General features: G+C 35.6%; 1 protein-coding gene across 7 annotated transcripts; it reads left to right on the forward strand.

The window, feature by feature from the left end:
- Positions 1-8,100: 8,100 nt before the first annotated feature.
- On the forward strand, positions 8,101-18,934 carry LOC7495133 (protein NETWORKED 1D). 7 transcript variants are annotated; one of them, XM_024594164.2, is made up of 12 exons: positions 8,101-8,456; positions 8,842-8,927; positions 9,149-9,340; positions 10,066-10,266; positions 10,389-10,511; positions 10,730-10,767; positions 10,848-10,971; positions 11,490-16,658; positions 17,351-17,506; positions 17,680-17,781; positions 17,860-18,002; positions 18,282-18,934. In XM_024594164.2, exons 3-12 carry the CDS (start codon positions 9,263-9,265, stop codon positions 18,520-18,522), a joined length of 6,375 nt encoding a protein of 2,124 aa, XP_024449932.2. In that variant the 5' UTR covers positions 8,101-8,456; positions 8,842-8,927; positions 9,149-9,262; the 3' UTR covers positions 18,523-18,934. The 7 variants fall into 7 exon arrangements, with proteins under 7 accessions (XP_024449932.2, XP_024449931.2, XP_024449933.2 ...); XM_024594163.2 differs by having other exon boundaries at positions 9,261-9,340; XM_024594165.2 differs by having other exon boundaries at positions 8,842-8,914; positions 9,261-9,340.
- Positions 18,935-18,983: the final 49 nt, after the last annotated feature.

Here is an 18,983-nt window from a genome sequence, read left to right on the forward strand (position 1 = left end):
GAAAGGCCACGGCATGCCTTAATTTCGGCTAAAAAATGGAGCATCTCTTCCTTTCTCTTTGGTTTGCTAAAGGTGCTTTCCTAGTCAATATCGGCTTGTAGGCCCCACTCCACACACACACACACGTCATCCTTGACGCTCAGGAAATTTCAAGAAATTCCATGGAGATAAATACACGTGTCAAGGCACCAGAATGAAAGAAAACTGGCTTCCGTCCACAACGCCCCCAGCGCCACCTCTTTGCTTACGTTATTCAACTTCAACCACCATCAAATTAAGATTTTCGAGGAGATCAAATCTAACACGTTTATTCTCAACATAGAATTTAACTAGCCGGAGACTCCTAGCTATTAAATTTGATAAAATAAAAATAACAAATTTATAACTTGGAGTTTAATCTAAATCGAGTTTTAATCAATTTTAATATTGATTTGAGCAAATTTAGAGGGATTGAACCGTTAGTCAAATAGTGACGGGTCAAAACTATAAAAAAATATTAAAAAAATAAAATAAAATTACTTTAATAAAAAAATAACAACTCAACTATATATGGCCACGGGGATTCCAATGAAGCCGGCTAGTGTCTTGGCCACCAAGCCACCCTCGAAAGTCGAGAATTGGACCCTGCAGCGTGTCCCCACAGAAGTTTCTGTCCCCGTCCGACTAGTAGTAGTACACGAGACGAGCCTATAAAATTAAAACCCCAAGAGCCTCCTAACCCTATGCTTTGCACATTCCCGATCTTCTGTCATCCAGCTCTAGCCATTTCAGCCTCCTTACCTTATCAGTTATCACCTTCAGATTTCTACACACAGTTCTCAATTAAACTCTATACCATCTAGCAATGGCAGCAATTGATACTGGTCTTGCACAAGCTTATGTGATGCGAAAGCTACACAAGGAAAAGATGGAGAAATTAGAGCAAGCAGAGAAAGGGATTTTCGCTGGTACTGAGAAGAAGGGTGAGAACCCTAGAGGTTGCTTCTTCTGGGGGTCTAAGAAGAGCCATCCTGCCAAAGTGGACTGTGAAGAAAAGCATGCCAGAGAAAACAAAAATTTGGTTTTTAATTAACTAGTTTGTGATTGGAGATTGTGATATATATATGTTTCGTCACTTTCGTGTGGTTTTTAACTAGTTTTTGATTTTATTTGAGATTATGATATATGTTGATGCATGTAAGTATTAATTAGTTCTGGGTTGCATACCATGCCGTTGCCTGGTTTAGAGATTGTTCGTAGTTTTATGCTTAATTAGCTCGATAAACTACTAAATCTCTTCTTCTCTTCTTCTTTTTATATTTTTATTCCAGCCTTTAACTTTACCCTTATTTGTAAGGTGATTATAAAGAAATGTAAAAGCTGTATTGCACGATATGGTTCTTGTTGGTGATGATAATTTCTGTCGCTACTTTTCTAAAAGGCGATTACAAATTAATGATCTGCAGCATTATCAATTAACTAATCACTGGTTTATAATATTGAAATGCTCTGATCATCGTGAGAGTGCGGGTAGGAATATTAGGTGAAAAACCACAAGGGGCAGCTCTCCGAAGTCCAAGCTGAGTGTGAAAATCCTTCGTTGATTAATTAATGGAATGTTGCATTCTTTTTCATCAACCACTCCCATTATCTATAAAAGGGAGGTTAAATTGAGTCAGAATCAGACTCCACTTCCACGCCAAGGTACTGTGGCTGGACGCAGATCAGCCGGAAATGAGACAAACTGGCTCTGAAATCCATGCATGGGACTGAGATCCATCTCTTACATATCACCGTGCGTGGGTTTTGATGCGACTTTAATTCTGTGGGGTTTCTTTCCCGGCGTGATAATAGGTTGATCTGACGGAAAATAATATCCCACCAGACCCGAGTTACATACGTTAACGCTGATGAGGCAGGTCACCATAAGTATGCATATGGCTGCCAGGTCAACGTCAACCACTAGATAACCTAGTTCCTAGATTATGGTAGGGTTGTAAATAAAGCAGATGAGCCACGGCTCGACAGCCAATTAACGTCACACGGTAACCGATTCAGTCACAGCACGCTATTGATATAAAATGATATTAGCATGATTTACTGTTCATATATTAACCGTTAAACCTGTATAGATAATTTTCAATTGTGAGAGGTTAATAATGGAAATAATAAGTAAATTCTTATTATTTATAATATAAATTTAAATGCTCAAATACAAAAAAATCCAATTATAACAAAAAACACTCTAATTCTTTACCCTAAAAATACCATTATCTTATCCTTTCAAAATCAACACCTATTATTATTCGATTAAACTTCTTCAATCCTCTCTGTTTAGGCTTTTTTAACTAGAGGCTGTTTGGAATTGTGAATAAGATTTATTTTTCAAGATAAATGTTAATTTATTTTTTTGGATTTAAAGAGTTATAGATTACGAGAAAAAAAGAAGACTAAAGAGTGAAAAATAGGTATACCATTTAGTTGAATTTTTAAATAAAATTCTATTAATTCACTTTTCAACTTGAGGAAAATGGAAGAAATTTAAATTCCAGGGGAGCCGGACTCGTTTAGAACAATAAAGATGCCCCTGTGTTTGGTAGAGGGAATACCTATCTGCTGAATACAGTCACGTGTTCAAGGCAAGGGGCAGTTGATGGGAATATGGGATCATGGGAAGGGCTTATCACGTGATAAAGGGGCCCTTGGCTTAGCTGTGACGTAATCATGCTTTCTTCCGACTGGATCCCCTACATTTTCAAGAATAATGCCATCTACGCGAGACCAAAACCCATGTGCATGTGTGTCCTCGGACGCTATCGAAGGAGACCCCACAGATATGACATTAGGTTAACCAACAAAAAAGAAAGTAAAACAAATTATAAATCTTAAAGTTGAATAATTTAACATGCAATGATAAAATTAAAAAAAATAAAATCAACTCAACTCAAGAAAACTTGATTAACCTGTTACTTATAATATAAAATCATAATTAAAATATTATTTTAAAATTAAACTTATAAAAAAAACCGAAGTTAAATCAATATAAAAAAATTGAGTCAATCTAGGTTAATTTAATTAACCTGCACTCGGATAACCCCACCAAAAGAAAAAATTAAAAAATTACAAAGTTCGAGGACCAATAATTTAATGTTAAATTATGAAAGTGGAAAAAATATCAAGAAAAAAAATCAAGAAAAAAAACCAGGTCAATCCGGGTTTACTTGACTAGCCCACTATCCGAGATATGAGATCAGAATAACCCCACAAAAAAGAAAGCAAACAAACCAGGAAGCTAAAGGTCCAATATCTTAATATTGAATGATAAAATTGAAAGGAAAAAAATAGATCAAATAAAAAAGTTGATTGACTTGACTAATTCACCACCTATGATATGAGATCGAGGTAAAAAAATAGATTTTTAAAAGGACTAGAAAAAAGACCAAAGTTGGATAAATAAATAAAATGTTTGAAATAAAACTTTAGTTAACTTGACAAATCCGCGACTCAGGACATGAGATCTGGATAATCCAGTGAAAAGAAAAGTTGAAAAAACATATTAAAAAAAACACAAAAAAAAAACCGAATGAACCTGATTAACTCAACAAACTTGCGATTCAGGATATGAGACAAAAATAACCCCACAAAAAAAAAATGAAAACAATCACCAACCTCAGGGACCAATAACCTAAAATCGAACGATAAAATTGAAAAATAATCAATTTTAAAAAGGTCATAAAAATGACCGAAGTTAAATCTATCTAACCTTCAAAATTTATGACTCGAGTCATGAGATCAAGATTATTCCATACAAGACAAATAAAAAATCACAAAGCAAAACCCCTAATCATAGAAAATTATAAAACAAAACAAATAGCAATCAAAACAATAAGGACTAAATCTGATATAAAAACAAAATGAAAGAAAATAATGAGGGACTAGATTGAAAATCAAAATAAATTAAGAAAATGATAAATAAAAAATAGCAATCAAAAGAATGAGGATCAACATTGAATAAATAAATAAATAAAATAAAATGATGAGGGATAAAATTGAAAAGAAAAAGAGAAAGGGATAGAAAAAAAAAAAAGAGAAAAAAAATAACAATGAAATGAATGAGGATCAAATTAGACATAAAATTAAATTAAATAAAAAGTTTAGGGATGAAAATTGAAAAAAAACTAAAGTTATAAAAGCATCAAAAGCAAAAGAAAGAGAAATTAAGAGAATGATGATGAAAATTGATATAAACATAAATTGGAGGACACACTTGATTTTTAAAAAGGCTAGCGTTAAAATCAAAGTAAGGAGAGAGAAAAGAGAAGGGGGAAGAAAAGGGCTAACCGGAGCCCAACCACATCTTTGCTGCTAACACGCGCCCCATCACTGTAAAGTGAAAGTCACACTGCTACAAATGACATCATGAACGGTGGTATTTCACCACCAGAAAGCGGCATGTGCGCGGGTGCCTCCTATTAACTGGCATGTTTGTAAGACATGGGAACCACTATTTTTTTAATTAACTTTATATGTGCAAAGACTCAATTGCCCCTCGTCTAAATCGGTAATCACACACCAAAAAAGAAAACATATTGAAAAGTCTTAAGTGACCCTAATTGTAAGCTTTGTGTTTTTTTTTCTTTTAAGGGCAATGTGGTCAATTCATTCCACATCCAAATTGGAAAATGACTAACCTTGTCTCAAGTTTTTTTTTTTTTAAAAAAAATACTTTTAGAGATATTAAAATCATTATATTGTGCATCAAGCAAACACATTTTTTTTATCCTTGTAGAATTTGAAAATATCAAACGTATCATAGGAAAAAGTTTTTTTACCTCTAAAACAACCATGTTAACTGAGTGTTTTTAACAAGTCTTTTTTTCCTCTAAAACTATGTTAACTGGGTTTTTTTTAATAAAGATAAAATAGTAAATTTATTATAGTAATCCACAATAAAATGATCGTACAGTAAAAGTATGATGTCTTCTAGTGTTTTTTTTTTTTAGGTTTAACGTAGGTGTCCGGGCCAGTTTGCGCGCACCTCGACTAATCCCACAGACCCTGAAGTTAACGACTATATAAACCTCTAGTGGCCATCATATAAGCAACCACAAGGCTCGACCATATAAGTCTTCTAGTGTTTTTTAAAGTTACACTTGCAAGCCTCCAAAACTCTAATAAAAAGTCAATTTGTGTTTTTGATGATCCATATTGTTTCATCCGTAAAACGAAATCAAGTGACATGTCGTAGGAAATGATAAACAAAAAAACAATAACAACAAAAAGCGAGAAATGGAACGATCTCCCAACAAAATATTCGTGGACCAATGTGAAGCAAGAGGAAGGAAAAAAAAAGGTTTTCATGTCATAAAATAGTCTGATGGAGGTAATGTCATCTCTCGATTTTTCCCAGTCTAAAACGGTAAGCTTGGACACGGAGTAAATTTAGATAGGTGAGCATTGATTTTGATAAACTTAGCAAATTTAATAACAAAAATAAAAATATACAATAATAATAAATAAACTGAAAAAGAAAGACAACAAAAAGGTTAAAAATCCCGATCCAAGCTCATCTAGGTTAGTATGTTGAATATGCAACGTTATACCGGGTAACCTTATAAAAAACAAATTGAATAAAATCATGAAACTTGATTATTAAAAATCCTAATATCAAAGGGTAAAGCTGTGAAAAAAATAAAAGCAATGAAAAAATAACTCGAAACCAAGTTTACCCTTTAACCTCGCGATCATGGGTACAAGATTGAAAAAACCCGATAGAAAAAAAAAACAAAAAATGTATAAAGAGCAACTCTTAACCAATCAAACGTTTAAGGATGAAATTAAAATAGACAATTAATTTTTTTAAAATCAAATGTTGAAGGATCTTAACAATAAAAAATAAATTGAATAAAACTATAAAGCTTAATTATCAAACAATCTTATGTTGAAAGACGAGATAACCCGAGTCATTTTTAAAATTAGTGAATAACCTAATAGAAGACAAATTAAAATAAATAAATAATAGAACCCAATTCTAAATTAAATAATTGCTGAGAGATAAAACTAAAGAAACACGAGCTTGAAAAAATTAAAAAAAAAAACAAATTCAAGCAAATCTCCCAAACCTGAGTTAATTTTATGAGTTCATAACCCATGAAATCCAAAGAAACCCCGGATGAGCGATAAAAATGTATTTTAACTCAAAATAATTTTCAAATTTGAGTTTTTTTATATAAATATTGAGACAACAATATATTAGATTAATTCAAGTCATCTTACGTTAACCAATTAATTCGCATGTCGGGTCATGAGACCATGACAACTCCTTAGAAAGTAAATCAAAATATATTATCAAGCCTAATTTTTAATTAGTTCAATGTTAAATGATAAAATTGAAAAAAATTCAAATAGAAAGGAGACCTAAAAATAAAACTCGAGTCTACTTGCCAAATTTACGACTTAGATCATGAGATTAGAATAATCCTATAAAAAAATTAAAAAAATTATAAATTTCAATTCTCGATTAACCAACTATTTAACAGTTAAGAAAGAATTTCATCATAATATTATGATTCTCGATAAAAAGTAATTTCATTAGGAGAATCATGTTTTTTTCAAGTAACGTGGCATACATTTATTTATTATGCCTTCGATGAATGTCTATTATTATTTGCCATCCAATATGCATATTCTATGCAACATAGTGTTACCGTTTCAAAGAAAATCAGCAGAAAAATGGAAAAAAAGGATCCAATTGAGCAATTCATGAAGAACGAGGGACATAATTGATAGAAGCTTTTGTTCTAGAACGAAACTGAGAAATGGGCAATTCCATTCAGACAAAGATTGATGCACGCTTTTTTTATTCTAGAACCGAGACAAGCCAAAATAAATTCCTAAAAGTAAAAAAAAAAAAAGGAAAAAAAGAAGAAAAAGACGGAATCGCCTCTTGTCTTTATTTACGAGATTAACATTCAATTAAACATAAATTCTCCGAAATGAAAGCAAATCACTTGAAAGTCCTATGGTTAGTGTGCCGATGAGTGATTGATTGATTGAGAATTGAAAAAACGAAAAATTGATGAAATGAAATAATCGTGGCCTTACGCAGCAGACGAATTGGATGAGAATCTACCAAACAGGGATCACACAGAAGCTGGGCCAACCAGTCAATCAATCTATCCTCTGTTCATTCATTTAAATTCCACCTGTCAACAAAACCCAACCATGTCCGGTATTACTACGCTGTGTTTGGGTCTGATATATATATATATATATATATATATATATATATATATATATATATATATATATATTTTAATTTATAACTTATTTAATACACAAAAAGCCACCGTTCAAAGCAAATTTTACATGCTTTTCCTTACTTCTTTTTTTCTTGGATTCTACCCAAAAAAAAAAAAAAAACACAAACCACACCTCAATTCATATATGTGTCGATTATCTACTATTACTTGTTATTGAATAAAAAATAAAATAAACATATATATATATATATATATATGTATGTATGTATGTATGTATGTATGTATTAAATGGTAAATATTATATATATAAGTGTTTTATGTTAATATTAAGATATGCATATATCACATTGTATTAAGAAAAAAAATTTAAATATTTTACAAATATATCTATATAATATAAATATATATTTCGAGTTAGGTTTGAGCGAATTTCAAGTCTAGTTTGATAATATTTATACTTTATCTAATATCTATCTGATAAAATAATTATTTTAAAAAATCTATTTATTCATGTAAGGCCGGGTTAATATTTATCAAGTTCAAATTAAATTAGCATCTTTAAATATATGTTTGATAATGCAGTATAAAATAATTAAATATGTTTGTTGAGGATTTTTTAAATTTTTTTAATATTAATATATTAAAATTATAAAAAAAACACACAAAAAAACATAGCAGCCCAAGAAGATAACAACGAAGGGGCCATTTCAGTAATTTCGAATCACTCAGCAAAAGTAAATCCATAATTACCAATAATCCAACAATTAATTAGCAATTGACAAGAACAGTTTTATCAAAGCCTTGGCGGGATAAATCTAGAAATCTTGAAAGCTGATATTTCACCTTCAAGCACACTTCCATCGCACCTTATTATTATTATTATTATTTATAAATCCATTATAATCAAACCCGCAAGCCTCTCTGTAACCCAATCTTAAATCCTCATTGACTGCTAATCTACGTTATAGATTAGACTACAGACCACGCACGCTCTTCAAAGATCCCAACCACCTCAAACTCAAACAACAAGGTAAAACATAGACTGACCCATAATCTGAAGACAGAGATACAGAGCGTGTGAGCCAACACAAAGAGAAGGAGAACCTTCCTTGTAAAGATTTCTTATCCTCGCTTCCATCTTAAGCACCTGCATGTATGTCCACCACTCAGTGCCCACCTCCTCTCACCCCTTTATTTTTTTCACTTTCGAGAACTGTAAGTGTCTCTCATCTTTATTTTTTATTTATTGTATGAACTGAATCTCAAGTTCCACTTAGATTTTTCTTCCCCTGCCTGCATTTTCTGTTTTGTGCATTTCTTGGCGTTTTCTCTCTACTTTATTTTCTTTTCAAGGTCAATCGGGTAAATTTATTGTACTGTTTTTAGCTTTTAGTTGGAATAGAAAAGGGTGATTTGTTTTTAATAGCGTAATGGACTGGAAAAGGGTGCAATATTTTCAACATTTGGTTTTGGATTCTCCTTTACTCTATCGCTCTTTCTTGTCGGTCTTCTCACTGTTGTGGTGGGTGGTGCATTTGGTTCTTATTTGTCGTCTTGTACTCTTGAATTTTTGAAAAATATTCTCTGCGTTCTTTTACAGGGTTTAGATCGGAGCTGCCTTTTCTAATAGCCGGCATTTTTTGAACTCCTTTTGGGTTTAGCGTTTCAGAGAGGTTTGTGCACAAGGTATTTTATTTTTCTTGAACACGCATTCTCCCATGTTCTTTTGGTTGCCGAGGAAATGACGGAAAACAAGTTACTGTGGTGTTCATACTGTTGCTTACTCAAATTGACCTGATCAAATAGTTTGACCATTTGTGGCTAGCTCAAGGATCTAAGCTTGGTTTTTTTTTTTTTCATTAGTGATTTTTGTGTGTGTTTATGATTTCTAGTTCTGGGACTTGTAGGATCGCAGTGGTGGCAGAGTTGTGAATACTGTTTTTTTGTTTGGTGATTGTGCGTGATCTTGCAGCGTTTGAACTGTGATGCAGCAGATAATAAATTAGTTTTGTTTTCCAGCAATGTCGAGGATTACCAAGTGGGAGCTCGAGAAGACTAAAGTGAAAGTTGTCTTTCGGCTGCAGTTCCATGCTACACAGGTAAGATTTGGTCTTAACAATATTTTATCTGTCTTGCTGTTACTTGCTACTACCTTGATGAATTTTGTTAAATCACGCACTGACACAAGCAAAATTTGCTTATAGAACTTCATCGATTTTTAATTTTTTTTATTGACCTAGGTGTATGTATATAGCTATCGCATTGTTTATACATACACACAGGCTTTTCAATCAATAACATGCTACATTAATCAACTAATCAGATGTGCATTCACCTAGCTGACATATTCATCAATGTCCCGATTCTCGCATTCCATGTATTCTATCGTATAATATGATAGAGTGATGAATGGCACAAGTATTTATCATCCAGGTTGCAAAATCAGAGCATTGGCTCGGTGAAAACCCTGAGAGTGGGGATTGGCATACTTAAAAAATACTCAGCTTTCTAGAATATACAAGCAAGAAAAGAAAATATTATTCTTTTTTGATAATTTTCAATTATACAGAAGTTTATTATCCTGTAACCGTAATCAAACCAGATACCTTAAGATTTGTAGAAGTTCTGTTTGATGCTTAACAAAAATGGTGATGTATGCAGCTCACATCAGTCACTGTTTTGCATAATATTGAGTTTGAGCTTCGTTGCTACTGTGGCTTAATTGCATATTTCCTGCTTGATGGAAAATATTGTTTATCTTTTTATTCAGCACATAGTAATCTCTGCAATCACTAAATCTCTCATTCCTCTTTACGCAATGCAGATTCCTCAATCAGGATGGGATAAGCTTTTTATATCTTTCATTCCTGCTGATTCTGGAAAAGCAACTGGAAAAACAACCAAAGCTAATGTAAGAAACGGGACCTGCAAATGGGCAGATCCTATCTACGAGACCACAAGACTTCTCCAAGATGTTAAAACCAAGCAATACGATGAAAAGCTCTATAAGCTTGTTATATCAATGGTAATATCTTTTCTCCCCTATTTTATCATGTGATCGCTTGCCATCTTGGTACCAGATCATTCTTTATTTCATGTAAATTCATTGAGATTAATTCTATTTGATCTGAATCTGACTAACATCAGGGTTCATCACGGTCTAGTGTCCTTGGGGAGGCTACCATCAACCTTGCTGATTATGCTGATGCATTAAAACCATCTGTTGTTGCCCTGCCTCTTCATGGATCTGATTCTGGAACTTCTTTGCATGTGAGAAATTCTGAATATCCTTTCTTAAATAAAATTGTCTTAAGCAAGTTAGTTTAAGAATATAATTCCTGATTGGGCCATATAATGGTATAATTGGGAGAGCCTAATTGTATACGCTCTTAAGATATATCTTATTCTGGCCTGATCTAGGAATTTTCTTCTGTTTTGGAGATTTATCATTTACTCCAACATGTCTTGCCTGTTGTGTTCATTTCCAGGTCACTGTACAGCTGCTCACTTCAAAAACTGGTTTCCGGTAATAATACATAACAACTTGCAAACTTAATGCTTTATCTACTTCAACCACTTATCTGCAATTTTTTTATTTGTTTTTAGGGAGTTTGAGCAGCAGAGGGAACACAGAGAAAGGGGATTGCAGACTAACCAAAATAGTCCCAATGAATCCTCTGGTGGAAAAGTATCATCTTCTGAAGAGATTAACAATGATCAGATAGATAAGGTAAGGTCATTTGTTTTGTACACATATCCCTGCTTATATTGTACATCGTGAACTGGTTTCTCAATTTCTCCTGAATCTTAAGAAATCTTGTGTGGCCTGTTGACATAACCTTGTAAGTAAATATTAACTTCTGTATCCATGTCAGTAACTTATACCTGACTATTTGCTGCATATTCTTGCTTACACATTTTCCTCTTAAAACTATGTAGTTCAAATTTCACGTGTTGTTTATGCCTTATGATGGTCAGCTGTTGGATAATAAGATCTGTTTTAAATCAGCGGGGTGCCTTTTTTTGTGTTTGATTTAACAACTGAGTCGATGCAGTTGTAGAATTTGAGGAAGGGTGCATGTACGTACTTTTGGTACCTTTTGAGTTGCCCTGTGAACAAAGCAACTTCATATTTATATTTGAAGTCCTTTTTCTGCTGCCATAGTGTTTCTCTATGATCGAAAAGGTCCTCTTTCACTGTGATTCCAATCAATAACAAGGTTATTTATTTTTTGGCCTGATTTATAGGTAAATATCAGAGTTAGATTTAAAGACAAATCTAAAGACCTTGCTTCACTCAAACAAGAGGTGGGGTCAAACGAAGAATATGCAGACTCAGCTGTTGGCTTTGATGGCTCTTCCAATACTTCAGAGAGTTTATATGCAGAGAAGCATGATACTTCCAGTACACATGAAATTGATCGCCTTAAGAGCACTGTCTCTGGTGACTTAGCTGGACTTTCCCTTAGCCAGGGTCCTCAGCTGGAGAAAGGGGATCTTTCTGATCATCAATTTTCAGCACAGGGAACGAATGATTGGGTTCATGCCTGGAGTTCAGACTACCATGCAGATAATGACTTGGCAGCTGCATATGAAGTGAATGGTAGACTTAGAGGAAGCTTGGAAGTGGCGGAGTCATCTATTCTTGAGCTTAGACAGGAGGTAAGCTCCTTACAGGGTCATGCTGATGAAATAGGTTATGAAGCCCAAAAATTTGCCAAGCAACTTGCTTCTGAGATTGCTTCTGGAGAAGAGATGACCAAAGAGGTGTCCATGTTGAAGTTGGAGTGTTCAAAGTTGAAAAATGAACTTGAACAGCTAAAGGTTTCTCAGTTATCCCCTCCATTTAGCAGCAGAAATGCTACAGAGCCCAGGCAGGATCACAGATTTCAAGATCTGCAGCTCAGATGGCTAAATGGGCTTTTACCCATGGAAGATAAGATAAAAGAGCTTAAAAATAAGGCATGCTTGGGATACCATGAAAGCGATTCCAGTTTTCTTTGTTCAGACATAGAGGAGTTGCTCAGTGTGCTGCAGAATCTCAAGCAGGCAACAGGGCTGCCAATTTCCAGCACCCACTTGGTACCTTCTGAAGGATCTAGCCTGAAGGAGATCCGAGAAATGAGTGTACATAAAAATGGCCAGTTTGTAAGTGAATCAGGGTTTGATGTTGACTCGTATCAACCAGAACTAGGCATGCTTCATTGTCTTAATATTCCTGGACTGGTGTCTCATGAGACTGACTCTATAAATACTACCAACGCAATGAATGGAAGAATATTTGAACTTCTGAGGGAGTTGGATGAATCAAAAGCTGAACGAGAGAGCCTTGTGAAGAAAATGGACCAGATGGAGTGTTACTATGAAGCTCTTGTCCAGGAGCTTGAGGAAAATCAGAGGCAGATGCTGGGGGAGTTGCAGAATCTCAGAAATGAGCATGCTACTTGCTTGTATACAGTTTCATCCACAAAGGCAGAGATGGAGACAATGCGCCTAGATCTGAATGACCAGCTATCAAGACTTGTCGAAGACAAACGTGATTTGGATTCTCTGAACAAGGAGCTTGAAAGAAGGGCTGTTACTGCAGAGGCAGCGCTCAGAAGGGCACGGCTGAATTATTCTATTGCTGTTGACCAGTTACAAAGGGACTTGGAACTGCTCTCAGTCCAGGTTTTGTCTATGTTTGAAACTAATGAGAACCTCATCCGGCAAGCTTTTGTAGATTCTTCACAATCAGGCTTCGAAGGAAACCCAGTAACCACGGAGAGCCAGAGATCTGATTCAAGGGAAGTTCATATGGGGAAGCTCTTTCAGTTCCAAAATCAGTTTGTTGGGACAAAGAAACAGCAGTTGGGTTGTGATATTCTTTTAGATGACTTAAAAAGATCACTACATTTGCAGGAAGGGCTTTACAGGAAGGTTGAAGAAGAAGCTTGTGAAATGCATTTTGCAAATCTATACTTAGATGTACTTTCAAAGGCTCTACAAGAAACTTTGCTTGAAGCCAGTGATGATGTCAAATGTATGAAAGAGAAAATACATGAACTTGTGTGGCAGCTAGAGCTTTCAACCGAGTCGAAGGGGTTATTATCACAAAAGCTGCACTCTGCATTGGATGATGTTCATGCCTTAAAAGAGCATAGGGCTACTTGCATTGCCAAGTGCAATGAGATGGCTCAACGAAACCAAGTTTTGGAAACAAATTTGCAAAATGTCACCAGCAAAAATCACCTTCTCTTGCAGAAGATTGCCGAATGGGAGTCTCAAGTGATGCACTACAGAAGTTATGAGAGCATGTATGAGATTTGTGCTGCAGAGAAAACAGAGTTGGCATGTTTATTGGAGAAAAAAACCCTAGAAAATTGTGGTCTTCAAAATGAGATCTTTTCTTTGCAGGAAAAGTTGAAAACTTTCAGAAGTGAATTTGATGATCTGGCTTCTGTGAAGGAAAAACTGCAGGATTTAGTCAATTTCATGGAGAGTAAGTTGCAGAACTTGCTGGCATCCTATGACAAAAGTATCAATGGAATTCCTTCTAGTGAATCTGGCTATCAGGATTTAGAGTCCATGGATTTAACTGGTGTCATGATGCAATTGGAAGAGCTTCAGCATAATTCTTGCGATAAGATTCTCCAGCTCAGGGAAGAGAAGAAAGGTCTGGTTCATGAGAGAGATATTGCACAAGTGTCCATTGCTGCAGCTAAATCAGAGCTTGCATTGTTGAAACAGAAGTTTGAATGTGATATGAGGAACATGGTGGATGAATTAGATGTGTCGAATGCTTTGGTGCAGAAGCTTCAGTTGGACATTGAGGGTATTGCTTACAAACTCAAGGTTAGCTCTGAAGTCGAAGAAAAATGTGCACAGCAGCACAATGAACTTTTTTCTGATTTTGATCATTTGGCAGTTCAGTTGAAAGAACTTGTTTCTAAAAACAGGGACCTTGGTCACAAAATCTTGGCATTAGATAGTGTCGCTAGTGAACTTGATAAAACTAAGCTGACTGCAGCAGAACTTATGAAAGAAAATCAAGCTTTGATGGCATCTATACGGAATAAAAATGAGGTGTCCTCTAGGATTGCATACGAACTCGAGAGTTTGAAAGGAAGTTTTCGATCTCTGCATGATGAAAACCAATCTTTAATGTTATCTTCTCAAGATAAGGTGGAGTCTGCTCAGCTGGCTTCAGAGTTGAGCAACTTGAAAGATAGCATCAAAACTCTGCATGATGAAAACCAAGTTCTGATGGAAACTATACGGAATAAAACCGAGGAAGCTGCCAGCTTTGCATCAGAACTAAATAGTTTGAAAGAAAATTTGCGATTTCTGCACGATGAAAACCGAGCTTTGATAGCATCTTCACAGGATAAAGAGGAGGTCTCTTCCAAGCTTGCATTGGAGCTAAACAGTTTGAAAGAAAGTTTGCAATCTCTGCATGGTGAAAAACAAGCTTTGATGACATCTTCACAGGATAAAACCGAGGAAGCTTCCAAACTTGCATCAGAGCTTGACACTTTGAAGGAGAGTTTGCAATCTTTGTGTGATGAAAACCAAGGTTTGATGGCATGTTTGCAGGATAAGACAGAGGAATCTGCCAAGCTTGCATCGGAGCTAAACAGTTTGAGAGAATGCCTGCAATCTTTGCAAGATGAAAAGCAAGCTTTGATGGTGTCTTTGCAGGATAAAACTGAGGAGTCTGCCCAACTCGCTTCAGATATGATCAGTTTGAGAGCGAGTTTGCGATCTCTGAATGATGAGCTGCATGATGAGAGAAGCTTGCGAGAGGGGTTACAGAGTACAGTAACAGATCTAACTTCCCAATTAAATGAGAAGCAGTGCCAGTTGCTCCAATTTGGTCTCCACGAGTCTGAATTGACTCATCTTAAACACTTGGTGTCGGGTCTAGAATCTGAGAAATCAAGAGTTTGCCAACTGTTGTTGCAGTCAGAGGAATGTGTTAAAAATGCTCATGAAGAAGCTTCCACTCTCAAATCTCAGTTGTCTGAGATGCACAAATCTCTAATAGCTGCCGATGTTAAATTCATTTTTGCGAAGACTCAATACGAGGGTGGAGTTGAAGTGCTTCTTCAGAAACTGAACTCCTCAGATGGACACTTCGCCCAACTTCAGAAGAAGCATATTGACATGGAAATCATCCTTAATCACTGTCATGCAAGTGAAACACAACACATTGAAGAGAATGCAAGGCTGATGACAAATGTCAACTCTGTTCAGTCTGAGCTAGAGGCTTCTATTGCTGAAAACAGGTTACTTGTCGAGACAAAAAGAGCTGAGCTCGAGGGATTCAAAAATAATTCTCAAAATGTTGTGCTTAGTTATATTGAGGATAAAGCTCAGCATTCTAAAGAGTTTGAAAAGCTGAAGTGCTTGTTGGTGACACCTGAAGAAGAGATTGATAATCTGGTGTTATCTAAGGTTGAGCTGGAAGTAAAATTTCTAGTACTTGAAGCAAAATTGGATGAACAGAAAGCTCAGATCATCACCCTTGAAGGATACTATGATGAATTAGTGATGCTGCAGAAGCACTGCAATGAGCTGAACCAGAGGCTTTCTGATCAGATTTTGAAGACCGAAGAATTCAGAAACTTGTCTATCCATTTGAAAGAGCTCAAAGACAAAGCTGATGCTGAATGTATCCAGGCCCGTGAAAAAAGAGAACCTGAAGGACCGCCAGTTGCCATGCAAGAGTCCTTGAGAATTGCATTTATCAGAGAGCAGTGCGAAACAAGGCTGCAAGAACAGAAGCAGCAGCTGTCCATCTCCAAAAAACACAGTGAAGAGATGCTATGGAAATTACAAGATGCCATTGATGAAATTGAGAATAGGAAGAAATCCGAAGCTTCTCATCTGAAGAAAAATGAAGAACTGGGAATGAGAATCTTGGAATTGGAGGCTGAGTTACAATCTGTACTTTCTGACAAACGTGAAAAAGTGAATGCTTATGACCTGATGAAGGCTGAAATGGAATGCTCCTTAATAAGTCTTGAGTGCTGCAAGGAAGAAAAACAAAAACTTGAAGCTGCCTTGGAAGAATGCAACAAGGAGAGGTCAAAAATTGCTGTTGAACTTGCTTCGATGAAAGAATTGCTAGAGAATTCCAAATCACTAGTGGACATGCAAGCAGAACAAAATGATGGATCTTGCAAAGTGGATTGCTTGTCTTCTGATGAGTCAGTTATCAGAAATTCCAGCGACAAAAACTCAATCATTGATGCTTCAAGCTATGAAAGAAAAAGAGTACACACGGTCCCTTTGAATGGTCCAACAGGGGATCCAAACCAGAAGTGTTTGGGAAGGCATAGTTCGAGGAACAGTGAAGAAGCAGAACATGCATTCCCTGCCTCTTTTGACAGAGCTGACCATTCAAGCACACTCATGAATGGGCAACCTGAGCAGGTAATCAATGAAACAAAAACTTGGCGGTTGTGTTATTGAAAATTTGTTCAGTATATCTCAAGATCGATTATGTTATTGCAAGAGGATAATTAAATATATACTTGATTAGTTCGTGGTAACATATATTTGTCTGCCCTACCATAAATTGAGAAGAAATTTCAGTCTTTCTTAAATGAGTCATGTTACATATCCACAATTAGAACTTGTTAGATGCTATAAATGTACCTGTATTCATCCTTTTCACTTATTTCATAATTTAGTTGTGCGTTAGTCAAAAACAAGCCTTTGCTTCCTGTCTCAAAAGTCCGAGATTTGCTGTCTCTGAAGTATTGTTACTTTCCAGTGGAAAAATAATGTAACTTAAGTTTTGAACAACTTGTTGAATAAAAGAAGAAAGTAGTACACAAAATAATATAATTGTGATCAGATATCTGTGTTATTTTCTCCTAGTGGTTTTTGTTTCATAAAGAATTAAGTATCTTTTAAATATTTCCTTGAAATTCTTGTTTACTATTTATAGCTAGTCAGTGGTTTAAAGTTTATCATATCTTTTGGTGTGAGCCAGTAAAATATTTGAATTTCTGTAAAGAAAATTGTAATTTTGCTATCCTTATCCTTCAACCTCTCTATTGCAAAATTTATGATGTTGGAAAGTTTTCCTCTAACCATTTATTTTTGTAATTGCTTATCAGGATGTTTGTGTATCTGGTGGTGTAAATGGGCTGAAAAGTTCTGCGCTCATAAATCAAGACAGGTTGCTGCATATTGACATGAAGCATTTAGCTATCATCAATGATCATTTCAGAGCTGAAAGTTTAAAGTCTAGCATGGACCACTTGAGTAATCAGGTACACATATCTGCACTCTGAAGCCCAGGGAGATGATGCCTGCAGATTGCTCATCTGTCAAACATTCTTTATGGAAATGGAACATAGGTCTTAGATAGCATTAGAGCCATTTGGTAAATGTAAATTTACAAAACTAACTTCTAAATCTTTATTTTTTTCTCTTTTGCATGCAGTTAGAAAGGATGAAAAACGAGAATTCACTTCTGCTGCAAGATGATAATGATTTTGACCAAAAGTTTCCTGGCTTACAAAGCGAATTTATGAAGCTACAGAAGGTAAGTTGGTCGCTATCTGCACCTTTCAGTGTAATAGCTCTCTTCATCTGGACACTTAACTTTCTGCTCTTTGCTCAGGCCAATGAAGAACTAGGAACCATGTTCCCCTTGTTCAATGAATTCTCAGGGTGTGGAAATGCTCTAGAGAGGGTGCTTGCATTAGAAATTGAGCTTGCTGAAGCATTGCAAGCAAAGAAAAGATCAAGCATCCTCTTCCAGAGGTATGCCCCTCAATCCAGCTGTGAAAACACCTGAGATACTAGAATTCCTGTTGGCACTGGTAGTAACGTAGAAAATTCTCTTTCTAACCTTGTCCATTTGCCATGCACTGGGTTGCACAGTAGATGGTTAAACTTGTTCAAGAATGATAGGGGTGAAATTTTCACATATATTTTTTTTATTTCCTTAATATGTGAAACCTATAATTGGTGATGCTATACACTAGATAAAACCTCTAAAAAGAAAGCTAACGAATATAAAATTTTCCCATTCTGCTCCAGTTCTTTCTTGAAACAACACAGTGACGAGGAAGCCATATTCAAAAGCTTTAGAGACATCAATGAGTTGATTAAGGACATGCTGGAACTAAAGGGAAGGTATACCACTGTGGAGACTGAACTAAAAGAGATGCATGACCGCTATTCTCAGCTAAGCCTTCAATTTGCAGAGGTTGAAGGTGAGAGACAGAAGCTCATGATGACTCTCAAGAATGCTCGGCATCAAAGAAAGCCCTATACTTAAACCGCTCCTCATCAGCCTCCCTTGGGGACCATTCCTCGTAGCCATCTTTAAAAGCCTCCTTTAGTGCCTTTTTTACGAAGTCTCAGAAATACCATTTATGGAGTTCAGAAGTTCATATCCCCATACTGCCTCCCGTGATTAATTAATTATGTAGATTGCTGGTTGCTATTTACTGGCTAATTAGCTGGCACAAGTCAAGTTTCAAATACGACAAGCCTGCAATGGGATGCCAAAAGCGTAGAAGCAGTTGTACCTTCTGTAAATAAAATCGTGTTTTGCTGGTTGTTAGCATCATAAGTATATATAGTTAGTATAAAATTATGACCTTTTTGCTCTCTGCTGTAATTCATTATACTGTATAGTAATCAAATTATTTGACCAGCGAAACCAATTTTGGTTCGTCACTCGAAAAGCTAGCAAAATGCCTTGAGCCAATTCCTCCCCGTTGCTATGTCTCCCCC

The sequence above is a fragment of the Populus trichocarpa genome, chromosome 2 (assembly GCF_000002775.5).
Source record: "Populus trichocarpa isolate Nisqually-1 chromosome 2, P.trichocarpa_v4.1, whole genome shotgun sequence".
Lineage (NCBI taxonomy): Eukaryota > Viridiplantae > Streptophyta > Magnoliopsida > Malpighiales > Salicaceae > Populus > Populus trichocarpa.

Coding starts and splice junctions, on each gene's coding strand:
- LOC7495133 (XM_024594164.2), top strand. CDS start 9,263: ATGTCGAGGATTACCAAGTGGGAGCTCGAGAAGACTAAAGTGAAAGTT. Junction 10,267..10,388: donor ATAAGCTTGTTATATCAATG/GTAATATCTTTT, acceptor GACTAACATCAG/GGTTCATCACGGTCTAGTGT. Junction 17,782..17,859: donor AATTTATGAAGCTACAGAAG/GTAAGTTGGTCG, acceptor CTCTTTGCTCAG/GCCAATGAAGAACTAGGAAC.